At 42.2% G+C, this 25281-nt stretch overlaps 1 protein-coding gene across 7 annotated transcripts in view; it reads left to right on the plus strand.

The window, feature by feature from the left end:
- The first annotated feature begins 17005 nt into the window (after positions 1-17005).
- The window catches only part of LOC117506019 (rho GTPase-activating protein 12-like), a 72314-nt gene continuing 64038 nt past the window's right edge, over positions 17006-25281 (plus strand). For 2 of the 7 annotated variants that reach the window (XM_034165554.1, XM_034165553.1), the window contains exons 1-3: positions 17007-17236; positions 21353-21622; positions 23317-23523. In XM_034165554.1, coding sequence (XP_034021445.1) covers positions 17042-17236; positions 21353-21622; positions 23317-23523 — 672 coding nt within the window. In that variant the 5' untranslated portion in view covers positions 17007-17041. Of the gene's footprint in view, positions 17237-21352; positions 21623-23316; positions 23524-25281 lie in introns of all 7 variants that reach the window. The other 5 variants (XM_034165555.1, XM_034165556.1, XM_034165557.1 and 2 more) reach the window with 5 other exon arrangements.

Genomic DNA, 25281 nt, shown 5'->3' on the forward strand with positions numbered 1-25281 from the left:
AGCGCCCCCCAGTGGTGGCGGGAAATGTCCTATTTTTACTTTAAGAGGTCCTGATGTCACATACTTAACCCCGTCAACTTCATTCCACTTTTAAAACATGCAGAACAAATTGGTGAACATAGGCGATAAATGCCGTGAAGTTACGAGTAACGGCGTCCGTGTGGTGGCGTACCGAATATTGCCCATTCACCATGAAATTACGTTCTTCCTTTTGACGGCTTTAATTTTGTCACATCATCATGAAAATTGATACACAGGTCGAGCACGACAACCTCTTACAATTCATAGGGGCGTCGCCCATGGGCGGGGCAAAATGCCTCAATAGCGCCCCCTTGAAACTTTCAAAACCCCCTCCCCATAGGGGTTTTTTTTGGAGTAGGGAGATGAAAATTGGTACACATGTGTGACTTGCATAGACGTACAAAAAAAGTCTCTTGCACCATGGGTCTACTCCAAACAGGAAGTTGGCCATTTTGAATTTTCTTCTCATTTTGGCGTGATTTCCACATGTTGTATTTGAACGAACTCCTCCTAGGGATTTTGTCCAATGCACTTCAAATGTCTTCCAGATCACCCAGAGCCGATACTGACCAAAAGTTATCGAAAGCTTTTCTGTATGTTGAAGGGTGTGGCCGCTATGGTGCCGCCATTTTGACCCTTCGCCATATGAACATTATACTTAAACAGGTACCGAAGTCACATATTTAACCCCATCAACTTCCTTCCACTTCTAAAACATGCAGAACAACTTGGTGAACGTAGACAATGATCGCCGTGAAGTTACGAGTAACGACAACCGTGTGGCGGCGTGCCGAATATTGCCCATTCGCCATGAAATTACGTTCTTCCTTTTGACGGCTTTGATTTTGTCATATCATTATGAAAATTGAAACACGGGTCAAGCACGATAACCTCTTACAATTCATAGGGGCATCGCCCGTGGGCGGGGCAAGATGCCTCAATAGCGCCCCCTTGAAACTTTCAAAAACCCCTCCCCATAGGGGTTTTTTTGGAGTAGGGAGATGAAAATTGGTACACGTGTGACTTGCATAGACGTACAAAAACGTCTCTTGCACCATGAGTCTACTCCAAACAGGAAGTCGGCCATTTTGCATTTTCTTCTCATTTGTGAAATGATTTCCACATGTTGTATTTGAACTAACTCCTCCTAGGGATTTTGTCCAGTGCACTTCAAATTTCTTTGACAGCATCCAAAGATGATACTGACCAAAAGTTATCGAAAGCTTTTTTCTATGTTGAAGGGTGTGGCCGCTATGGTGCCACCATTTTGAACCTTTGCCATGGAACATCAAGTCATGATAACTCCTTCATGCTTTGCCTGATTGACTTGAAACTTCACATGTATGATGACGGTTGGCTCCTGAACACACCCAGTCTCTCTGTTTGTACACTGAGTGCCCCCTAGTGGAGGAACCATCAACATGTTATAACTCCTTGATGCATTGTGTGATTTGTTTAAAATTTTAACTGTGTGATGAGTGGTTGCCCCTGCACGCACATGCCCACATGTGGTCATAAGGGCACCCACTGGACTGGGTAGGCGGTCGCGCGGTACGAGGGCCCGTATATGACTGCTTGCAGTCCTAGTTGTATTTGATCCCTTTATGTAAGATCATTCAAAGATTCACTGATGTTTCTTACCAGTTATATGCGGATGACATTCAGCTTTACTGCTCCTTTAAGCCATCTGAGATTAAGAAGCTTGATTCCTTCCTCCATTGTTTAGTGGAAATAAAACAATGGCTAAGGAATAACTTTCTTCAGCTCAATGCAGACAAAACAGAAACATTGGTTATTGCCCCTGATGCCCATATTCCAGGTATTCAACAGTACTTGGGTGACCTGGGCCAGTCTGCAAAATCAAGTCTTCGAAACTTGGGTGTCATCTTTGACAAAGAGATGTCTTTAGTACAGCACTGTAAACAGCTGATGAGGAACTGCTTCTTTCAACTAAGAAACATCTCTACGTTCAGGAAAATGGTGTCACGAAATGATTTAGAGCTTATTATTCATGCTTTTGTGTCAACACGTTTAGACTATTGTAACAGTTTGTTTTCATGTCTAAACAAGGAGTTGCGTCGACTGCAGTTGGTACAGAACTCTGCAGCGAGAATTCTGACACAAGCCAACAGGAGGACTCACATTTCCCCAATTTTAAAGGAGCTTCATTGGCTGCCAGTGTCCTACAGGATCAATTTTAAAATTTTGGTTTTAACCTTTAGAGCTCTACATAGTCAGGCGCCTTCCTATATCTATGACCTCATCCAGCCTTATGCCCCTGCCAGGGCGTTGAGGTCTGTGGATCAAAATTTGTTGATGGCTCCACGCACCCGTTTTTCAACCAGAGGAGAGCGATCCTTCCTTGAGGTATGGCAGGAGCAGCTACAGCTCTTTTGATGCATGCACTGCTGAGTAATCTTGCCGTTTTTGACACTGGTCAAACACAAACAGACTATTACTCTTATGGAACTAAATCACCATCTTCAAATAAGCTGACAATAAACCGGTCTTACAAACACTTTGGATATGGTAAATATGTCCTGGCTGCCACTTTCATTCATCCGTACCTCTTCGATCGTTCGTCAACATATACTAAAGCTGCCCTAAAACCACGACATACCATTGCATTTGTTATCGCCATCTGTTTGCTGCTGTCTGGGGACATCAACCAGTGTACAGGCCCGCTGAACTGCCCAGCAGAGGAGAGCCATCATGTCAACACCACCGCTAACAGGAGCAACATCCGGAACTTACAGGTATTCTCACTTTGTTCATCCTACACCCCACTGCATCAAACTCACCTCCATCCTTGTGTCCTCCCTACGAGCGCTGAGGTGCTCACGGCGTCCTGGACCTGTGAGGCAATCAGCGGGACGGAGCCATCGAAGCCCAGGAGCAGAATGCAGACCGCACCACCATCAACCCCCACACGCACGCAGATCGCCCATATTCCACAAATTCGGAGATTATTCCACTAGCTCGTCTCCACCGGGACCCCACCATCTCCACCGGCTGCATCTCCGCGGCGCTCACTCAACACGTCACCGGCTGCGTCATCAGAGAACGACCAACACAAGGATCAATAAACCACAACACCGGAGGTCTGGAAAACGTGGGGTGGATTTCCGCCTTCTCCGCACTTTTCCAAAATCCAAGTCAATCTCCAAAATAAATATAGAACTCTTCAACACCCAGTCACTAACAAATAAAAGCAGTCTAATCTTTGATCATATACTGGACAAAAAAGTTGATATTATGTGCCTTACAGAAACTTGGCACAAACCAGGGTTGTATTTGGCTTTAAATGAAGCCTGTCCTCCAGGATACACCTACCTGTAGAGGGCTCGGACCACCGGCTAGGGTGGAGGTCTCGCTGTCATCTACCACAAGGATCTAACTGTAACTCCCCTCCCACTGCCAGAGCTGACAACATTCGAATGTCTTCATTTCAAATGCAAACCACATACAGAAACAATATCAATACTTCTCATTTATCACCCTCCAAAACCACACCCTGGATTCATTAATGAATTGCAGGATTTTCTTACATCACTCTATGCAATAACCTATAACACACTTATACTGGGAGACTTCAATTTGCACATAGATCCCCCCACAAACCGCCCTGCTGCAGAATTCCTTGAACTCCTGGATTGTTTGCATCTCACACAACACGTCACAGTACCCACTCACACTAAAGGTCACACCTTGGATCTGGTTATTACAGACAGTACTTCCATTACCAAGTAAATGCAAGTAAATGACTTAGGCATGTCAGACCATAAGTGCATCTCCATGGAACTGCCTTTAGCAGGCCCATACAATAAAACAAAACGCCAAATCCATTTTAGAAACATAAAAGCAATAGACAGCAACCATTTTAACCAAGATATACAAGACATCTCACTAGTCACACAGTTCACATCAGTTAATGGATCTGTTGACTATTACAGTTCTAGCCTCTACAATATCCTTGAGTCTCATGCACCAATCAAAACAAGAACAGTTACATTTTCCAAGTCAGCCCCCTGGTACACTACTGAGCTCCGCAAAATGAAAACTGCTGGCCGTGCCCTGGAGCGGAAATACACCTCCAGTGGCTTACAAGTATTCAAACAGGCCTACCGTGATCATCAAAAATCATACACCAGAGCACTCGCCATAGCCAGGTCCCAATATTTCTCACTAAAAATCTCAAACAGCACTGGAAACTCCAAGCAGCTATTTTCAGCAATAAATTCTCTGCTCAAACCTCCCACACACGCACATGCCGACAGCAGTACAGATCAATGCAATAGGTTTATGGAATTCTTCACAAATAAGGTGGCATCAATCCGGTCAACCCTCCCTGCTGCAGCCCCATCTCTCTCTGACATCACTCTCTCAACTCCACTCAACAGTTTTTCTGTCTTTTCAGGCGTCACTCAGACAGAGGTGGAGAGGGTCATAAAAAGCATGAGGCCATCCACCCGTTTGCTGGATCCTCTCCCCACAGCATTATTAAAATCTCACATTACCATCAGTCCATTAATCACAGCAATAATTAAGCAGTCATTACACGCCGGTCAGGTTCCTCCAGCTCTCAAAACTGCTGTCGTTCGCCCACATCTGAAAAAGCCCTCACTCGACCCCGAAATCCTGGCCCACTACAGACCCATTTCAAACCTGCCGTTTCTTTCCAAAGTCCTGGAAAAAGTTGTAGCAGCCCAACTCCACAGTCATCTTCACATCCATAACGTGTATGAAAAATTTCAGTCCGGTTTTCGATCAGCTCACAGTACAGAGACAGCCCTGGTTCGCATCATGAACGACTTGCTTATGACTGCGGACCAGGGCTCACCATCACTCCTCTTACTACTGGATTTATCATCTGCTTTTGACACCGTGGACCACACCATCCTACTTCATCGCCTCCAGTCTATAGTTGGACTTACTGGGACCACACTCAACTGGTTCATGTCATACCTCACGGGCAGGACAGAGTTTGTGACCCTAGGACAGTCCAAATCATCACTTCATACAGTTAGCTGCGGAGTGCCTCAAGGGTCGGTCACTATCTACATGCTCCCACTCGGTCAGATAATCAATAAACACAAGGTTTCTTTTCATTGTTACGCAGACGACACACAGTTGTATATAAAAATGGACCCCACTCCCACCACAGTTCTGCCATCTGCACTTCACTGTTGCCTGGAGGAGATAAGGGCATGGATGGCTGATAACTTTCTTCAACTGAACAGTAGCAAAACAGAAGCCATCCTTATTGGTACCCCTCACCAAACCCAGTCCTTCTCAAACCTAAACAGTATCTCGATCTTTGACCATAACATTTCCCTGTCCTCATCCGTTACAAACCTTGGTGTCAGATTTGATTCACATCTCACATTCGACTCTCACATCCGTCACCTCTGCAAGGTCTCTTTCCTCCACCTTAAAAATATCGCAAAACTCCGCCCCTCCCTCTCCCAATCCGACGCAGAGAAGTTGATCCATGCCTTTGTCTCCTCCAGATTGGACTACTGCAACGCCCTCCTCGTCGGGATCCCCGGCAAAAGTCTACAAAAGCTGCAGCACATTCAGAACTGTGCTGCCCGGGTCCTGACGAGGAGGCGCAAATATGACCACATTACTCCAGTCCTGAGATCCCTTCATTGGCTGCCCATTCAACAAAGAATTCAGTACAAACTCTATCTCCTTACACACCAATGCATACATGGAACTGCCCCTGCCTACCTTAGTGAACTCCTCACGCCACACACCGCCCCAAGAACCCTCCGCTCCGCCACGTCCACCTACCGCTTGCACCAGCCCAGATCCAAGCTCTCCACCATGGGAGACAGGGCCTTCCAGGTAGTCGCCCCACAGCTCTGGAATGCCCTTCCAGAGAGCCTGAGGGCCCCACAGAGTGTGGGGGCATTTAAAAAAGGCCTCAAGACATTTTTATTTAAAAGGGCCTTTTAAAATGTTAAAAATGTTAAAATGTTTAAAATGTTTGATTTTATCTGTCTGGTTATGTTTTATGAATATATTTTATTGTTTTTGACCCTGTATATTGTTTGTTTTTAGTCTGTGCTCTGTAGCACTTTGAGATTCCATGAATGTAAAGTGCATTACAAATAAAATGTATTATTATTATTATTATTATTATCCTTCCAGGCTGTTGTTCCCAGGCTTTGGAATGGTCTCCCGCTCTCTCTGCGCTCACTGGACTCTGTTGACACTTTTAAAAGCCAACTTAAGACCTTCTTTTTTACACAAGCTTTTGCTTAGGTTTTGGGCTGCTATGCTATGTTTTTAAATGTCTTGGCCACTGTGTGGTGTATTGTGCTTTTTATGTTGTGAAGCTCTTGGCTCTTGTCTGTGAAAGGTGCTATACAAATAAAATTTACTTACTTACTTACTTAGAGACGTTGATTGGCTGTTTTCAATGAGGACCCTGTTTTTTGATAATAACATTATTATTTAGCCGTCAGTCAAGTGAGGGGGCGCCGCAGTGTGGTTTGAGTTCATAGAAACGTTGATTGGCTGTTTTCAATGAGGACCCTGTTTTTTGATAATAACATTAATATTATTTAACCGTCAGTCACGTGAGGGGGCGCTGCAGTGTGGTTTGAGTTCATAGAGACGTTCATTGGCTGTTTTCAATGAGGACCCTGTTTTTTGATAACATTAATATTATTTAGCCGTCAGTCACGTGAGGGGGCGCCGCAGTGTGGTTTGAGTTCATAGAGACGTTGATTGGCTGCTTTCAATGAGGACCCTGTTTTTTTTTTTTTTATAATATCATTAATATTATTTAGCCCTCAGTCACGTGAGGGGGCGCTGCAGTGTGGTTTGAGTTCATAGAGACGTTGATTGGCATTAAACTGGTGGTAGGACAAAGTAAATGGTTGCAATTCTCCATGTAGTTTCTGTATCTACCTCATGTCTTAATCCTCTCTAACACTGTTGGCTCAATGACCAGATGAAGATAACCGGCACCGCGATGTATACATCCATCAGTGTTGATGTTGGATACTGTTGGGAAACCATGCTGGGACGCTTTTGGTTATTTATTTCTTACAGCTACAGCTAAAGGGCAGCAGACAATCTTTTCATGGGACAGTTGGAACATAAAAACCAGTTTGCCATTGTTTTATTTTGAATAAATGGATGGTTGAAGTTTCCAGAATTGTTTGGGCAGGTCAGGCCTGGGAGCATGTGTTGGTGCTGCATCCATCACACTGTACAACCTCCTTGAGTCCCGTTTGGAAAGCAAACCACTGCTCCATCCCCATGTCCCCATAGAAGGCATTAATCTGATGATGCTGTCTGGGCGTGGAGGGAAGCTTGCTGTGTGGCTGGAGTGTTACAGCCGACGTAGACTCACAACACAAGTGGGTCACTTCATTTTATTTTTTTATTTAACCAGGAAAATGCTGTTGAGATGAAGAACCTCTTTTTCAAGGAAGACCTAGCCATGATAGGCAGCAGCCAATACAAAAACACAATTACACTATTACACAGCTGCACGGTATGAATGAGGGCTGTATTTTACATTCTCAACGTTCTGTAGGCTGTAACCTGAGCAACATGAAACATGGAAAAAAAAAACTTGCTGGTAGAACAAAGTCAGTGTAATAAAACAAAAGTTGGCAGTTTATTCTAATGTCTTTATTTGAATGCATGTTTTTTTTTGTTTTCGTCATTAAGTTTTAATGCAAAAATAGTCCTGTACATTAGACCTATATTCTTATTTTGGCCATGATCCAAATATGTACTTGATCGGTATCGGCAAATTTCAGTGATCGGTGATCGGCCTAAAAAATCCTGATCGGTGCACCTCTAATTTTTATAAATATATACCGTGGCCATCAACTACTGCCATTTCCTGCAACTACAACTTATATTCTGTCAAAAAATGTACAATCAGTAGAGTCTCAGTTTGAAAAAAAATTACACCATTTTCCCATTTGACATGGAATTGCATTTTTAATTTACAGATGAACATCAAAGATTTCTAAAGAATGTTTCTGTGAAGGCTCTCAGTTGTTCAGGTGGTTTCCATAGTAGAGAAGCTTGAATCTTTGACTGGACTGGGTTGCTTGACGCGAGGACGTTTCACTTCTAATTGCAGACGCTTCCTCAGCTAAAATTCTTGCTCTGGTAGTCTGACTTCTGTCTTGACCCTTGAAGAGAAGAACAAACAGAAGCCACAAAAGCTGGAGTTTTAAACCTAACCAGACCCCTCCTACCGAGAGGCAGACTGCTATTGGCTCTCTCAAACCAAGAAGGCTCATCATCAGCTCAGTAGACTCAAATATCAAGTTCACACGAGAGGATGCCAGAAACAACCATTTAGCCTTCTTGGACTGTGATTTTACGATTGGAGAGAACAGGCAGCTCCAGACAGGGGTTTACAGAAAACCAACTCACACTGACCAATATCTGCTCTTTGGCTCAAACCACCCCCTTGAACACAAGCTCGGGGTGATCCGGACTCTTCACCACAGAGCCCTACAGGTGCCCACAACTACAGAAGGAAGGGCTAAAGAACAACAACTTGTCCGGAAAGCCCTCACAATATGTGGGTACTCACGATGGTTCCTGGATAAAGTGCAGACGTCAGAGAACAGAGACCAGATAGACCGGAGACAGAGCCAAGAAGAAGAGTGTCTGTCCCTTATTTAGCAGGAGTAGGGGAAAAACTACAGAGGATCTTCAGACAGCACAAAAATCTCACTTTACTTTAAACCTGTTAACACCTTGAGACAGAAATTTGTTCACCCCAAGGACAGGATCCCTAGTTACAAACAGAGGAATGTAGTGTATTCTATCAGATGTCAGGAAAACTGTAACGAACACTACATAGGTGACACTAAGCAGCCGTTAAACAAAAGGCTACCAGCACCGAGAGAGGGTACCGGTGGACCTCAGTCTGCAGTTCATCTCCACCTTAAAGACACTAACCACACATTTGAGGACAAGGAAGTTAAAATCTTAGCCAGAGAGAAGAAATGGTTTGAGAGAGGGGTGAAGGAGGCATTGTATATGAAACAGTTGAAACTCAGCCTTAACCGGGGAGGGGGTCTGAGACACGCTTTGTCCCCTGTTTACAGTGGGGTACTCAGGTCAAAGCAGTGTCATTTTGTTCATGGTAATGAATCATTCACATCATCAGGAGACTCGTCAGGAGAGCCATCAGGAGAGGCGTCAGTCCCATCATTAGGAGGGACAGTTGCCCTGTCATTAGGAGGGGACTAACTAGAGCACTTACTATTATTTTAATTACAAATTTTCTAATGTAAGAAATGTTTTCTAACTTCAAAATGTACAGTGATCAGAAGCTAATCTTGAAGTAAAAAAAACACACTTAAACTAACACGAACCACACTAACATTTAAAACTCCAAAACCCCATGGTGCATTGCAGCACAGCGTCCATTCTTAACTGTTGTTAATTCATATTGTTCATTTCTCCAAAAATATTAGTCTGATCAACTTAATGTTTTTGCAGTTTTCATCCTTGACCCAAAATACATAAACTTGCTAAATGACAAATGTCAGCTCTTCCTGGTTTCTCTGTGATTGAAGCCGCGCGCACGCACACACACACACACAGAGGCCACTTGGCTATTATGATACAGATGTACAAAGGCATCAGTCTGACCTTTGCTTTATATATAAAATTACACCACTGACTGGTCCTTCTGGTGGCCAGAGCAGGCCGACCCACCTGAGAGGATAACTGTCAACACTTTACAGTTTGTAATGAATCTCAGAGGAGCACGGTAAAGTTAGTGCAGCAGATAACAGAATATTTACAGAGGAATCCTGCAAATTCTGATACAAGCACCAAATTTGGCACCCATTTGAGATTAAGTCTTTTGCAAAATCAGATTGGCCACTTCAATTTTCAGTATTAAGCCAGGTAGAGGTCAATTGAAGAATTACACAGGGGTGAAAAATAAAAGATGCTTCCATAATATTGAAAACTACACCACATTAGTTTTTCTTGTTGATTAATGCTGACAAATTATACAGTATTCTTTGTCTTTCTGATGCCTGATTCTGTTTTTTTTTTTTCTCTGTTTAAGGTGCAGCTCCATCCTGAGATGGGAGTTGTGTTCATGTTGGTGATCCTCCTGTCCTGTGCACCAACAGCAATTCTTGTATGTTCGTCCGTGAATTGTTCTGTGAATTATTTCTGTAATTTATGTTTGTAGCATGGCCCAAGCAGAGGGTCACCCCTTTGAATCTGGTCTGCTTGAGATTTCTTCCTCAGAAGGAGTTTTTCCTTACCACTGTTGCTCTGGGGGTTGGTAAGGTTAGACCTGTGTGAAGCGCCTTGAGGCAACTCTGTTGTGATTTGGCGCTATATAAAGGAATTAAATTGAAATTGAAATTGTAGGGATATATGTGTGAGGCGGTAATTTCATGTTGTCATTGTGAGGATTGTGAGGTTTTTGACATGGTTTAACAGTCTTTTCAGTCTTCATGAATTTCATGTAGTTTAATTGTACTGAGTTAATGCATAATTTGGTTTACAATTAAAAGGAAAATCATTCCAGGTCCTACTTCCACGTCATATTCTGTTATTACAACATGATCATTGATGGTTCAAATGAAAGGTTGAATCTAGGATCATTTAAATATGCACTAATTTTGAGATTTGTTCTTCCAGGAGATGTTGAAAATGTGTCAGTAGATGAAAATTTAATTTGGTTTCTGGGGCCCCACAAGGCCCTAGACCCTGGCTCCTGGGGAGCTGCGCCCCCCAGACCCCCTGCGAATTTTCCTCGGATTTTACAATTTTCATTTCACAGCCCTGAGTACTGCTGATGTTTCCATGTTTTTCACTGTAACTTCACAACAGTTTTGATTGGACTGAGTGTAATTTCACTCTGAAGTAGTGTGGTATTGATCAATAACCACATTCTTTAGTCAGTCGATGATAAAAGTTATCCAGAAATCCAGGTTTTTACTAACGTGGTGAACGTTTCTAGGTCATTTTTAATATGTCAGAATCCATTCATTCAATTCCACGCCCAAACAGTTGGTGGCGGTAGTGCACCATGTTGGTTTGCAAGCCACCAATAATCTCAAAAGAAGAAGGGTTATTTGGGGGAGAGTTCGGATATTTATTAATTAACATATTTTTACATATTTTTGGGACTGCGCGGTGTTCTCCTAGTGGCTTACTTTGTTCTGGACATTAAAGGTTATGAGCTTAAGTTTTTTTTTCCAGTAATCATACATTTAGTGGAACTAACGGGTGACGTTACCCATCGCTGCTAACAGTGCTAACACCGTTAGCATACAGCCAAGAGTTTAACTCTCAGGAAACAGGGAGGTAAGAAGATATTTTTATTTATCACTTGCATTATGCATAAGAAAAAATTTTGTGTATTAATGTACCTTTTATAATATTTATGTCCAGGACTAGCCAGATAAGCAGTATTTTTATTTTATTTTTTTTACGTGAAATGAAAAGTGAATAAATTGATTTAGTACCTTTCAATATAAGCAATATTTGTATTTTAAAAAAGAAATATACAAAAGCCAAAGAACAGAAAGATGAATGCAGGCAGGAGCTGGTATTGTCCGAGGGAAAAACAGCTGAAAACCCAGACATCTGTACGTAAGGTGGCCAAGAATTCAAGAACTAGGAAAATTCAGAAGTGAGTGAAGGTTTAACAAGTTGATGCATTAATGTGCAATAAATACTTGTATTGTTCCATTTGAATTGAAACTAAGAATTAATGTTTTTGAGATCTTTGAATTGTCATTTATTTATTTATTTATTTATTTTTTTAACCACGTGCTTTTTTTGATTAAAGGTTGGTAGCAGAACACAAGTTGTGTGAAAAGACTGAGGTGGAAAAATGGACCTGACCCAACAAAAAAAGTTTAATTTTTTGGAGATTTGTGGTCAGTAAATAGACCAGAAAATGCACCTGAATGCAGCTGAGATTTAAAATTTTTCTGGGGGAGAACCCTCAGACCCCCACCAGGGGCTTCGGGCCTTCAGCCCTTGCCAAACATTTTCAGTATTTTTTTTTTTTTTTTTTTTGTCCCCATGGCCTACTTTCATCATTGGTCAATATAAAGAATTCCTAAGATCGCGAGTTGTCAGTCACGGTCCTTAGGATGTAGTACTACATACTCCTGTCCAGTTAGTGGTGGTTTAATTTAATTAAAATTTCATACCCATATGGGAATTGTTGAGCAAAAAGGCTCCTGATGTCAGTGGATCAAATAATTTCTTATGGATTCTTAAGAGGAACCGTAGCCGTCACTACTCATCTTCTTATATTGTGTAATTTGTTATATTGTGTAATTTAAAACAGCGGCTATTGCAGCTCTTTTGTTAGTGTAATGACACGGTGACTCAGAGTAATGGGGGGAGGGTTGTTCTGCTTGATGTATGTTACTCTGAATCAGCAACGTGCGGCGTGGACTTTCAGTACGACACGAGCAGCACTTCTGTGTGTGTATTATGAATGTTGTGTGTTTGCACAGCTCAGCTCCCTGTGGTATGCAGCAGAGCAGGTTACGTGGTGCCAAACAAACGGGGCGGGGGCAATTGTGGTGTACTGACACCCCTCCTCCTCTGTCAGAACGTCCCTCTTTGCAAACTTTATCAGGCTGCCACCTAGAGGACAGTTCATGCTACACCTTTGGCCAGCTGTCAGCTTCAAGCATTCAGGTTTGTTGTCTCTCTGACTGACAGAGATGGAAGCTTTAACCTTCTTCACAATGGAATTCTCATCTTGTACAGTTAAAATTTGGATTGCAGCTAATGATTGCTTTCATTGTTGTCATGTATCAGTTATTGTTTGTTACATCCTCTTGTACCATGGCTCAAACACAGCGAAACATATGAGCATGTCAACACAATGTCACAGGTCAACAGCTTCAGGTACTGAAATAAAACACCAGAACGTCTCTGTGAAACCTAACAAATCTCATGACCTCCGTTCAACAACATACTTGTTGCAGTCGGGTCCAGACACCACTCTTCATCCTCATCTAACTCACTCCAGAAACCTTCTTTCTCCTTCATCTCACAACCTACCTGTGAGGCATATGCACTGATGACATTCATCATCACACCTTCAGTTTCCAGCGTCACACTCCTCACCTTGTCAGACACTTGCTTAACTTCCAACACACTCTTCACGTACTCTTCCTTAGGATGACTCTTTAACACTGTTTCTCCTCTCAGCCACACCCGTTAAAACACTGTTAACTCCCCCCCCCGATGCTCCTAGCTGGCTTTACTTCCCTTTCACTTTGTCTCTAGTATGTCTGCCTTTCTCCTCCTCCACATTTCTAACTTTCCTCCTCCCCCGCTGCATTTGGACACATTCTTCACCTCCTCTTCTTCTTCCCACAATAGTAGCTCAATTTCCACACACAACCGGTTGGAAATGGCAGCGGTGGCGCTCACTGTTAAACCAGGCTTCGATCGGTCCGGGATGGAAATATAATTTGTGATCTGCACATTTGCTTTGGCAAGATTTATGCCGGATGACCTTCCTAACCTATCCCTACTCTCCTCCCAGGGCTTGGTATGGCCCCGGCTGCCCACCCCATGAGGCGAAGCTGCAGAACGAGCATTCTGAAGACAAAAATTAAAGTCAAACTGTCTCAGCACCATAGAGACAGACCAGCAGGGATGAATTTTCCTGTGTGCTTTAGAATGAATCTTTGGAGCGGTAACATGAAGAGTGTTTGTCTGCAGCAGACGGGGCTAAATATGAATCCAAAGCATCTGCAGCCGTTTCTCTCTGTTATTAGGTCTGACACAGATGCGTCCTCACTCCGTTATAGTTTATCTCTGTCTCTGCTGTCCTGCTGGCAGTGATGTGGTTTATCTCGGACTGTAGAATGCTGGACTGCCTGATTATTTTGCTGCTGTAAGCAGGACAGATAAGAAGCTTCAGGTCTGCTGTCTGAAACTGACGGCGTCACTTTTCATCTTTTCCTGTTCTTACCTTCTGCTATGGTCTGAAAGAAGACATGAAGAACACGCTGAGTTTCAGTCAGAGCGGTGATGCTGCACTGGAGCCTTTTGGTTCCAGTGCAGCTTTGTGTGGCGTGTGAATCCCACACATGTGTCTTAGCTGTGATGTGTCCAATTTTGATACAGCCAGATTTATAACAATCAGTTGTTGTTTTTGTTTTCTTTTTTCCTCACTTCCTTCCTGACAAAGTGTGAGACAGAATGTTGTTTCAGCATCACAGAAAGACAGAATGTTTTACATTTTCTGTGACACAAAATCCTAAACTGTCATCTGAATAAGAGAGAAGCTGCCTAAAGTGTTTCTGATTAATAAAGCACCCACAGATATCAAATTAACTTACTAAAGGAGGAGGTCCAGAGCAGCTGCTTCATGAAATAAGTCCTCTAACCTCATGAATGGGACAGAAAATACGGCTAATTAGCAAGTTAACGTCGCTGAGTTTTTGTTTTTCCTGCCCCGTCACTCGCAGCGGTCAGAATTTAAAGTGAAATCAGGGAGTTGTTTAACAAAGTTCTTAATGCTTTTGAGTCATGAAAGAGGAGCTGACACTTTGAATTAACTTAAACTTCAGATCCACGAGTCTGTTCATATTAAAAAATATATAAATGAATAAAAAGTGATAGTTTTCAAGAGTTGTAAACTCTGTGTGGCAGCAAGGCACATAGACTGAAATCATGCGTTCATACTGTACCGCTGTGTTTATGCTGAAGGTTAGACTGTGTTTTCACTACACACACAGACACACACAGGGCTGCAGTGGGTGTTAATATATTCCAAGACTGTTACTCATTGGTGCTTGTGTAAAGTGGCGTCTGCACAGCGGTCCTTTTTTGCAGAGGTCAGTCTGTGCAGCAGTCTGTCTGTGCAGCGGTTTGTTTTTTGCAGAGGTTAGTCTGTGCAGCTGTCCGTCTGCGCAGCTGTTTGTTTTTTAGAGGTCCGTCTGTGTTTAAGCCACACTGACTTGTAGATGTCAAGTTAATCATGTGCTGAAAGCAGTCATGTGTGAGGACAGACTGGACTATAATTTTCCAGTTGGTGCTTTAAATGACCATGAAATGTGGTTCTTACATTGTTTTGCCAGTTTGCCTTGTGTGCTGAGAAGCACCAACTTCCTGCTTCTGTCCACAGTGAGCCCCTCTGGAACCAAATGACTTCAGGGAGTCTGTGTAACAGAAAGTCCATTTGATGTGAATGTTTTTACAGCAAACTTTACAGAAGCTCCAGTGGTTTAAGTTGATGTCTGAAAAAAGGACTTTGTCAGAAAACATACTTCTGAACTTTATGTTCTTAAATTTACTGCAGTCATTTGTGGTAATGTTGAATTAGGCATTAGAAGGTATCATCTGTGGTCACTCGGGGTGAGGGGGGAAAAAATCAGTTCTCAGATGCCTCATGATGCATATGTGGATGATTTTGAATCAATGCACTCCATTTTTATAAAGCACTTGTTTTTTTTTGGATGATGATAAATGGGACACACCATAGGACAAGAAGCACAGAGTGACAAGTTCTAACTCATTTTACTTAAAAATATAAAAATAAACTAAACCCTAGCGTGACTGAACACTTGTGCCACTGAGAAAAAGCTCTATCTTCACTCTCCTTCAGCACTTTGGAGTGTAAGCAGCAGACTCATTCTATTGTTTCATAAAGGGCAAAGAAACCATCCAAATTGGTTATTTGCAAAGTATCATCGCTGATGACCTAAAATCATCTCCACCAGCGTTTTCATTTTCAAGCCCCTTTCACACCGGGTCAGCATAGAGTTGCGTCATGCACCATCATGACAACGCTGGGTTTATGTAGCCTAACACCACAATATGCTGAGGTACGCAAAGGGCAATGCAGAACGGACGCAAAAATTAAACATGTTTAATTTAAAAAAATTAAACGTTTAATTTTTTGGATGTAAATTCATTATGGATCACTACAAATACTCTGATTTGAAAAAATTAAATGTTTAATTTTTTTGTAAGTAAATTCATTATGGATCATTACAAAAAAATTAAACACGTTTAATTTTTTTGTAAGTAAATTCATTATGGATCATTACAAATGCTCTGATTTGAAAAAATTTAACTTCTTTCATTTTTTGGCGGATTTTTGGCATAGAGCACTGGATACAGAAAGGAAGTAGTTTTCTCGCAAGTTGAGGCAACGTAACGGTACTTAACGTAACTTATTTTGCTTTGTGCTCTGTGTGTGGACACTGGTGATGGTGCAGTTCATTTTATGTCTCTGCAGTAACACTGACTTGAAGCACAGCAGCGAGCTGGAAGGAGAGCAGCTCCCTCTGTGTTACAGGTCGACCTCTTAATGTCCCACTGCGCTTCATTGGCTTTAGATCTCAGTATTGATTAGGCAGTCCTTCTGTTCTCACCACATGTCGAGTGCCAGCTGCTCAGGAACTACCGCTGCTGTAATGGAGTTCAGAAACACCCTGTGCATGTTTAACGGGTCGGCGTGGCACTACAGGCTGTGGCGTTTTGTTGATGTTACCATTACCCTGCATCCAGAAAGTTTTCACAGCACTTCAGTTTTTTCACATTTTATTTTACAGCCTTATTCCAAAATGGATTAAATAATTTTTCCCCCTCAAAATTTTACTCACAACAAATTAAAAACTAACTAATAAACCACACGTCCATAAGTATTCACAGTCTTTGCTCAGTACTTTGTTGATGCACCTTTGGCAGCAACTCCAGCCTCAAGTCTTCTTGAATGTGATGCCACAAGCTTGGTGCACCTATCTTTGGGCAGTTTGGTCCATTCCTCTTTGCAGCACCTCTGAAGCTCCATCTGGTTGGATGTGGAGCGCCGGTGCACAGCCATTTTCAGATCTCTAAAGAGATGTTCAGTCAGATTCAGGTCTGGTTTGTGTGGCTCTGCAGGGTTCAAAAACTAGTAGTTGAGTGATGTTTAACTGTAGAACATTGTGAGCGCTGAGAGTAAAATGTGGTTTTGTGGAATATGACCCAATTTCCCCTTTGAAAGATCCACACACCAAATCACATGTTCGGCATTTTACAGGAAGACTGCAGAGCCGCGTTTTCAGAGCTGAACTCTGCATGCAGCAAACAAGAGCAGCGAATTGAGTTCAGATCTTTGGTTGAGGACATTTCAATGATCCGTCTGAGGCAAAGTTTTTCACAGACAGTCACAGCACTGGAAGAAGATGACGTGTTTTTTTGCCGCTCACTGCCCCAGGTAATAGTCTTATCTTCAGTCTGAGCTCACGCTCCAGCTGCAGCTTCGCATGCTGCACATTTACAGATTAACTTATGTTACCAATTAAAAATGGCACACAGCAAGGCGTCCTGTTCTGCACAGCAGCTCTGCAGTCGTGGCTTTTTTGTTTCTTCCCAACAAGCTGCATATCTAAGATGTGATTTTTAGAGAAATTAATTTATTTGTGTTTCTGTTTTACATAACTGAAAGCTGATTTTTATTTGGGTATTGATTAGGGCTGCAACAAAGAATTAGTTTTATAATCTGTTAATCAATTTTTTTGATTAACCTGAATATTGTCTATCATTCAGTTACTCCACCAATAACTTTCACTGTTGTATCCCAATGTTTTGTCATTAAAATTATCTGTTATTTACAAGTAAAAAAAAATCCCAACATTTAAAGTGTCAAGAATATTAAAAAGGCATCTATGGGCAAAAAAAAAATAAAATAAAAAAACAAAGCTATGAAAGGCAGCTTTGCCACTTCCTGAGATACAAAAAGACAGAAAATAAAATCAACATATTGTTTGGGTGTAGTTGATTATTATTTCATCATTAGTATTATTAAATGGAGTCTGTGTCTCTCTTTTGTCAAGACTGGTTGTTGCCCAAAATGAAACTCATTAAGAAGTGCACATTTACACCACGTTAAGCACTAAAGAATAAAGAAATGTAAAAGCAACAACAACAAAATAACACATTTGCGCCGTTCAGCCTTTTGTCCGTCTGTGGCTGCTTCTGTTTGTTTTACACACAGGAGCATCCTGTTGCCATGGCTAAACAAAAGCTGATGGAGCCTCCAATCCATCAATTAAATAATTTTCTTATTTGCTGTCAAATTGCAATGAAAGCCTTTAATTTAAAATTCCTCCCAGAAGTGTTGTATTTTTGGAGCTTGTTCGCTGCGTTTGAGCCTGGATTCTGTTTGTGCTTTTTGTTTAGTTTTACTTAGTTTTGGGTTCTCCAGAGCCTAGTATGAAGGGCCTGATTCATAATTTAATAATTAAAGCTGTACGGCCTTTCAAATTTCACAAAACTGACCAAATGTAGTTTTCTGCTGAAATCCAGCTGTTCTGTCTGTTTGTTTTTGTAACGTTTTAACAAGGAGAACATGTTTATTATCTGTGGGAATTCCATGGCAAATTCCAGATGGCATGATTTTTTTTTCCCATGTTGTCAAAATCCTATTATAAATCCCTTATTAACCCTCTGGGGTCCAAGGGCATTTTTTGGACAGTTCGCTCACCTGGCATAAATGTTTTATTATTGCTGTTAACAGCTCTCCCTGCATCCGACACTTTATAACGGTAATTTGAGGTCTTGTGTGAAAGACTGTACAACAAAAAGGTTCAAACAATAAACACAAATGCACATTTGGACAATATATACAAAACGGTCTATGTGTTTTCTTGTCCATTGATATGGTAAACAGTGCTTTATACCGAGAAAGCAACAGAGTTATCCATTAACATTCACATGCAAACTAGTGGCGCAATCCTGGTAGTTACACACTCTTTGTTTGAGCACGTGAGATTGTCATCAGAGGCTCTCCGTGTGCTCCTGCTTTCACTTTCGCTGTGCGTAATGGTGCAGGGGACATTGGAATAGTATGTACTCATTGGAGCACCCAGGGGGCTATTTAAACAGTCCAACTAGTAACATATCACTCCTGAAAACGATCTTTGGCTTTTCACGTGATGTAAATCTGCCCTACGATTGGATTTTGGAAAACCATGTGACGGTGAACCAATTCCGATTGGACACCCACATTGCGCACGTCATCACACAGCTTCTATGAGGAGGACAAAGATGGCCGATGGTTGGCTCGAAAGTCTGTGGAGTTACCTTTTCAGCAAAAAAAAGTAAGTTTCTATCTCATATCATTCAAAAGTTATTTATAATTTAGTAAAGCTTGGTCTTAGCCGTCGTATACGGCGGCGTCGGCCCCAGAGGGTTAAAATTGTAATTATTAAGATTATATTAATCTTTAAAAACCAAAAGGCCGCACAGCTTTCGTGGTGGTCACGAGTGTGTAAGACAACATGAATGATTTTACAATATATTATATTCCACCTTTAGTTTGTCATCTTCTGATAACATTATTCATACTCTTATTGATCTTCCAACCCACCTGGGTTCTCTTGTTTCATATTTCATTCCTGTTGATCCTCACAGAGCTGTGCTGGGAGGCCAGAGGCCACCGGCATTATTTATGACTCCAGTGTCTTCCTCGTCTGTCCTCTGTAGTGCCAGCATGAAGTCATCATGACAAGCAGCCCACTTACTGGATCTGTTGTATGTCAGGGTCATGTGGACGAAGGTTTTCCATTAAAGGCACCTCTGGAGCTGTGGTTCAGTATTTTGGGGCAGACCTGAAGTTCAAACTGCTTTCTAATGGCTTTCTAAAATTATGGCAGTTGATTTTCCAAAATGAGTTCAGCATACACGATCTTTTTTTTTTTTTACCAACAAGCTGTGCTTCATCGCTTCATCCGGTTTTCAGTCCTGCTCTACAGGAAAACATCTGCAATCAGTTTCAACTTTCACAATCATCCTGTGAACTCAAGATCCTGTTATTGCTGCACATTACTCTGATCACAGTTTGTAATGTTTCTAATGTCAGGTGACTTCAACACTCTGTCGTGTTCAAGGCTTAATGTGCACTAACTCTCATACCATTTTGTTTGTTTTTTAGCGTGTACAGTGATAGTTGTTTGTACTTGAGTTCTTGTCACTCCCTTACATAATTAGAGCCGCTTCCTTCTGCAGCCCTGCACGTTTACTCAGCACAAGATCCGCTTTGACTTCATCAGCTTTGTCACCATTGATCCTTATTAGTCTCTTTTTTCTGCTTCTGTTTAGCTCTGTAATGTGCTAAATCTCACTATATCCAAAATAAATAATCCAATATAATGGACTCTCAGGCTCTGTTGGTTTAAAAATAAAATAAAATTGCACTGAAATACATAAAGGGTTTTAAAGAGTGGACATCCTCCTGGTCTAGAAACATGTTGTCTTTGAGGAGAAACACCTGTTAGCATCAAGTAACATGCTACCACCTGCTTCACACACACACAGAGCGAGAGAGAGATCCCCCTGCCCACAGTGAAACTCACATCTATAGACATGAACAATGACCCCTTTCAGGGTCGGGGTCCTTGAGCATTGAGTCTCAGGTGATACAGAGTCCTGATCCGGTACTTGAATTTTCCTCTAACACACGTGCACAGGACGAGTTTAATGGTATTTAATGAATGTGGCACCAATCAATGAGAAGCCGTTAATTGGCCCCAGTGCCATCTTTAGGGTTTTTTTTTTTTGGGGGGGGGGGGGTCACTGCCTGAAGGCCACTAACCCTGTGTCATCAAGCGAGGTCTGCTGTAGTTGGCGGCATCGTCCTTTCATTGTAATATCTTAAAAACTGTCTAACTTCTTTTCTAATTTGGCAAGGGCATAATATGGGTCATTGACATTGTTACTATCTAAAAATCATATTTGTAGATTTGTTCATTTGAAAATGGCGGCCATTTTAATGCCAAAAATAGCCATTTTAAGCAGTTTCCACAAGCTGTCTGATAACTTTTCTTTTAATTTAACAAGGTCATTGACATTGTTTGCGCACCAAAAATTCTGTAAATTCATTCGTTTAGAAATGATGCCCATTTTTATTCCAAAATTGGGAACCAATGGGCTTTAATGGAGCTGGTAACCCACAGGGCCCATGGCACTGTAGTTTTTTTTTTTTTTTTTTTTTTCTTCTCCATACTTTTGACTAATTCTTCTGGGGACATAATGCTGAGGTGCTGCAGAGCGTGACGGGGAAGGCTGCAGTTCATTGCTCATGTTGTAAACGTAACAGAGTTGGCCAGTCATGGGGTCATAAAGGTGAGAGGTCTTCTGACACTGTAAGAAGTTGGAGCTTCTTCTCTCCTCAGTCTTACCTCGATGCAGTTGTTGCTGCACTCTGCCTGAACTGCCTTTCCTTTTTGCTCAGCTTGCTTCGCTGTCCTCATGATTAAACTTTTACAGACCTTTAATTTCACTCACAGATCTGACCGCTTCCTCCCCGTCTCCGCTTTCTCTTCCTGATTAGACAGTGTCTTCCTCGGGCCAGGGCCGCTCTGAGTCCCCCGTCTACACCAACCTGCAGGAGCTGAAAATCACCCAGTCCAATCAACCACCTCTGCCCTCCAGTGCCCCCCTTCATGTGGTGGGTGACTGGGAGACCCACAAGGATCAGAGCGGGAGACTCTTCTACTACAACCACTCCACTCAAGAGAGGACCTGGAAGCCACCTCGGACTAGGGACCACAGCATCAGACACTCCAAAGGAGACAGCCAAAGCACCGGAGACAGCTCCGAGGTACAAGCCACTTAAAGGGGCTCAGTGTAAACACACAGCTTTACATATGTACCCAAAATATTCTCCTCTCATTTAGGAAGAAGTCTGTATGAAGATTACACTCACAGTCCACTTTATTAGGTACACCTTGCTAGTACCAGTTTGGACCCCTTTTGCCTTCAGAACTGCCTTAATTCTATGAGGCATAGATTCAACAAGATGTTGGAAACATTTTCAATTTCAATTTATTTTCATTTATATAGCGCCAAATCACAACAGAGTTGCCTCAAGGCGCTTCACACAGCTAAGGTCTAACCTTACCAACGCCCAGAGCAACAGTGGTAACATTCCTCAGAGATTTTGGTCTATATTGGCATGATGACATCACATAGTCACCCATTCAATCAGTCTGCTCATTAAACTAACATGAACCACAACAGCAACATTTAAAACCCCAAAACCCAGAACTCCCATAATGCATTGCAGCACAAGAATTTACAGGTTTATCAACCGCTCCGGCGATCACTCGAATTTAATTTTGCTGAGTATCATCATTATGACATTAAATTATTTTCATAATTACTTATTTCTTAATGGTTATATGATCATTGTTTTTACTGTTCATTCATATGTAGGTGCGCAGAGTGCATTTACTTTTTATTTCCCCTTCCCTTTCTGTGACAACCAATCACAGTTCTTACAGGACCACGTCATACCTAGCAACAGCGTCAACCCCGCCTCCTCACTAAGATAGGAGTTTCAGTGTCCTTGCTCAGACTTGCTCTCAAACACCTCCTGGATCACTTGCCAGGAAATTTTAGGCTAAGTTAGGAGCTCTTTGAGGGGACTTTGAGATGCTTCGTGCATACGGGCCCTGAAGCATTTCCTCCATTTTAATGTAAATAGTTATGTAACTTTGTTTGCTACATTTATGCATATGGTTTTGAAATATACAATATATATTTGCATTCTAAGTTATAAAAATAGTTTCTTAAACATTTTTGTGGTTTTCACAGTAAAAAAAAATTTATTTGGATGTTATGTTTTTTCGGAATTTAGTTCCATTGTGTTAATGTAGTATGTCAGAATGAAAGAAAAACTAAGGCCACACAGGTGAGGTTGTGCTGAAAAAAGTGCCACCAAACAAGGCAAAATAAATAGTTTTTTTTAAAGGTAAATTATGAAGGTAAAACCAAAAGTAGTTAAAAATGGGCAATTATACCCATTTTTTGTTGGGAATATTAACAGAATATTTCTGGTTTGTTGGTAACACTGGTTTGTTTATAATGTTACATTTTACTTCAAAAAAGGAAACAGAACAAACATCTCATGCACAAGTATGTACTATATATGTGTGTCATGTCCACATCATAAGGTCAAGGTGCATGTGGGGTGGGCAGGGCTGTGACAGTCTGTACACAAACAAGGAGGTCCAGGTAGTAACTTGGTGTGTATGTATCACAGTGTTACCTATAGGTGAAAATGACTCACTGCCGCTTCAAACATTCTGTTCATTCCTTAAACATGATGATCATTTATTAGCGTTTTGTTTGTTTGTTTTCTTGTTGGTGGTGGTTTCTCAGCTTCCTGCTGGAGCTGTGTGTTAATGTGGTGTTGTTGGGTCACTCTGTACTTCCACTCTGGGTGCATGGCTGCCTTTTCTCTGTGGTGACAGATGCTCTCAATCCCCCCCCATCTCTTTGCACTAATGGTAGACCACGCCCCTCTTGCTGTTGCCGTCTTTCCACCCGCTCCTCTCGCGCTCTCTTGGTCATCTCCAGCCTCTGTCGTCGGAGGACACCTGCCTCAGTACCTACTCTAGCCAGTCTGACAGCCAGTATGGCTCGCCACCGCGTGGTTGGTCAGAGGAGATGGACGAATATGGCCACACGCTGTACGTCAGCGACTATACTAACGAAAAGGTACCAACTGCTCGGGTTCTCTGCTGTGGTGCTGTCCAGGTCTTGCATGGGGGAGCAGGTTATGGCACATTTCTAAATAAAGGGAAGGACCTGTATTTCTTCTGCATTGAGAACTTTTTAAAATCTGCATAAAGCACACAGAGCTCTTTTCTCAGTGTTCAAATACTCTGCACAATGTATTTGTCAAGATCATATGAATTAATTTAAATGATGTGCAGTGAATTTAAGCACTCGTATCTTACAGTAGTCTCACTGTCATTTCCAGAAAAGATAGGGATTTAGGACCAAATTACGTACAGTCTGAGATTTCACACAGCAAACAGTCAACTTTAAGTTTGTGTCATTTGCCAGTAGGGTTGGGCGGTAATACCATGACCCAGAGTATCCCAAAGCCCCAACAGTATCAGCCATTAAAAACATCTGCTGTGTAACGTGCTCTCTAAACTCTGAGGCTACTTTGTCAGCGATCAAAACTCAGCTAACGGACTCCGTGTTACTGGGGACAAAAACCCCATAACTTCTGCTGACACACGTGTTACCGGAAACAAAAACCCTAGAACTTCTGCTGACACACGTTGTGTTACCGGAAGCAAAAACCCCAGAACGTCTGCTGACACACGTTGTGTTGCCGGAAGCAAAAACCCCAGAACTTCTGCTGACACACGTTGTGTTGCCGGAAGCAAAAACCCCAGAACTTCTGCTGACACACGTTGTGTTGCCGGAAACAAAAACCCCAGAACTTCTGCTGACACACGTTGTGTTGCCTACACAAAACCCTAGACTTCCTGGACACATGCAAAAACCCCAGAACTTCTGCTGACACACGTTGTGTTGCCGGAAGCAAAAACCCCAGAACTTCTGCTGACACATGTTGTGTTGTCGGAAGCAAAAACCCCAGAACTTCTGCTGACACACGTTGTGTTGCCGGAAGCAAAAACCCCAGAACTTCTGCTGACACACGTTGTGTTGCCGGAAGCAAAAAACCCAGAACTTCTGCTGACACACGTTGTGTTGCCGGAAGCAAAAACCCCAGAACTTCTGCTGACACACGTTGTGTTGCCGGAAACAAAAACCCCAGAACTTCTGCTGACACACGTTGTGTTGCCGGAAACAAAAACCCCAGAACTTCTGCTGACACACGTTGTGTTACCGGAAGCAAAAACCCCAGAACTTCTGCTGACACACGTTGTGTTACCGGAAACAAAAACCCTAGAACTTCTGCTGACACACGTGTTACCGGAAACAAAAACCCCAGAACTTCTGCAGACACACGTTGTGTTGCCGGAAACAAAAACCCCATAGCTTCTGCTGACACACGTTGTGTTACCGGAAACAAAAACCCCATAGCTTCTGCTGACACACGTTGTGTTACCGGAAACAAAAACCTCAGAACTTCTGCTGACACACGTTGTGTTACCGGAAGCAAAACCCCAGAACTTCTGCTGACACACGTTGTGTTACCGGAAACAAAAACCCCAGAACTTCTGCAGACACATGTTGTGTTACTGGAAACAAAAACCCCTGAGCTGCTGCTGACGCACACCGTGTTACCCGGGACAAAAACTCCAAAGCTATCTATCTTCTTCTACTAATGCTTTTTCCTGTTTTAAAGTTGGTGGTAGAGGTGTCTTAATGGATGTAGGCGTGGCTTCTGATGTAACACCTGGATGTGGGCCGGATTAAATGCTCCGTGCAGGCTGCAGCGAGAAGTTTCTCTGCATATTTGTTGTTGTTTCATTTTAGGAGTGGGAGAAAAAA

The sequence above is a fragment of the Thalassophryne amazonica genome, unplaced genomic scaffold (genome assembly GCF_902500255.1).
Source record: "Thalassophryne amazonica unplaced genomic scaffold, fThaAma1.1, whole genome shotgun sequence".
Lineage (NCBI taxonomy): Eukaryota > Metazoa > Chordata > Actinopteri > Batrachoidiformes > Batrachoididae > Thalassophryne > Thalassophryne amazonica.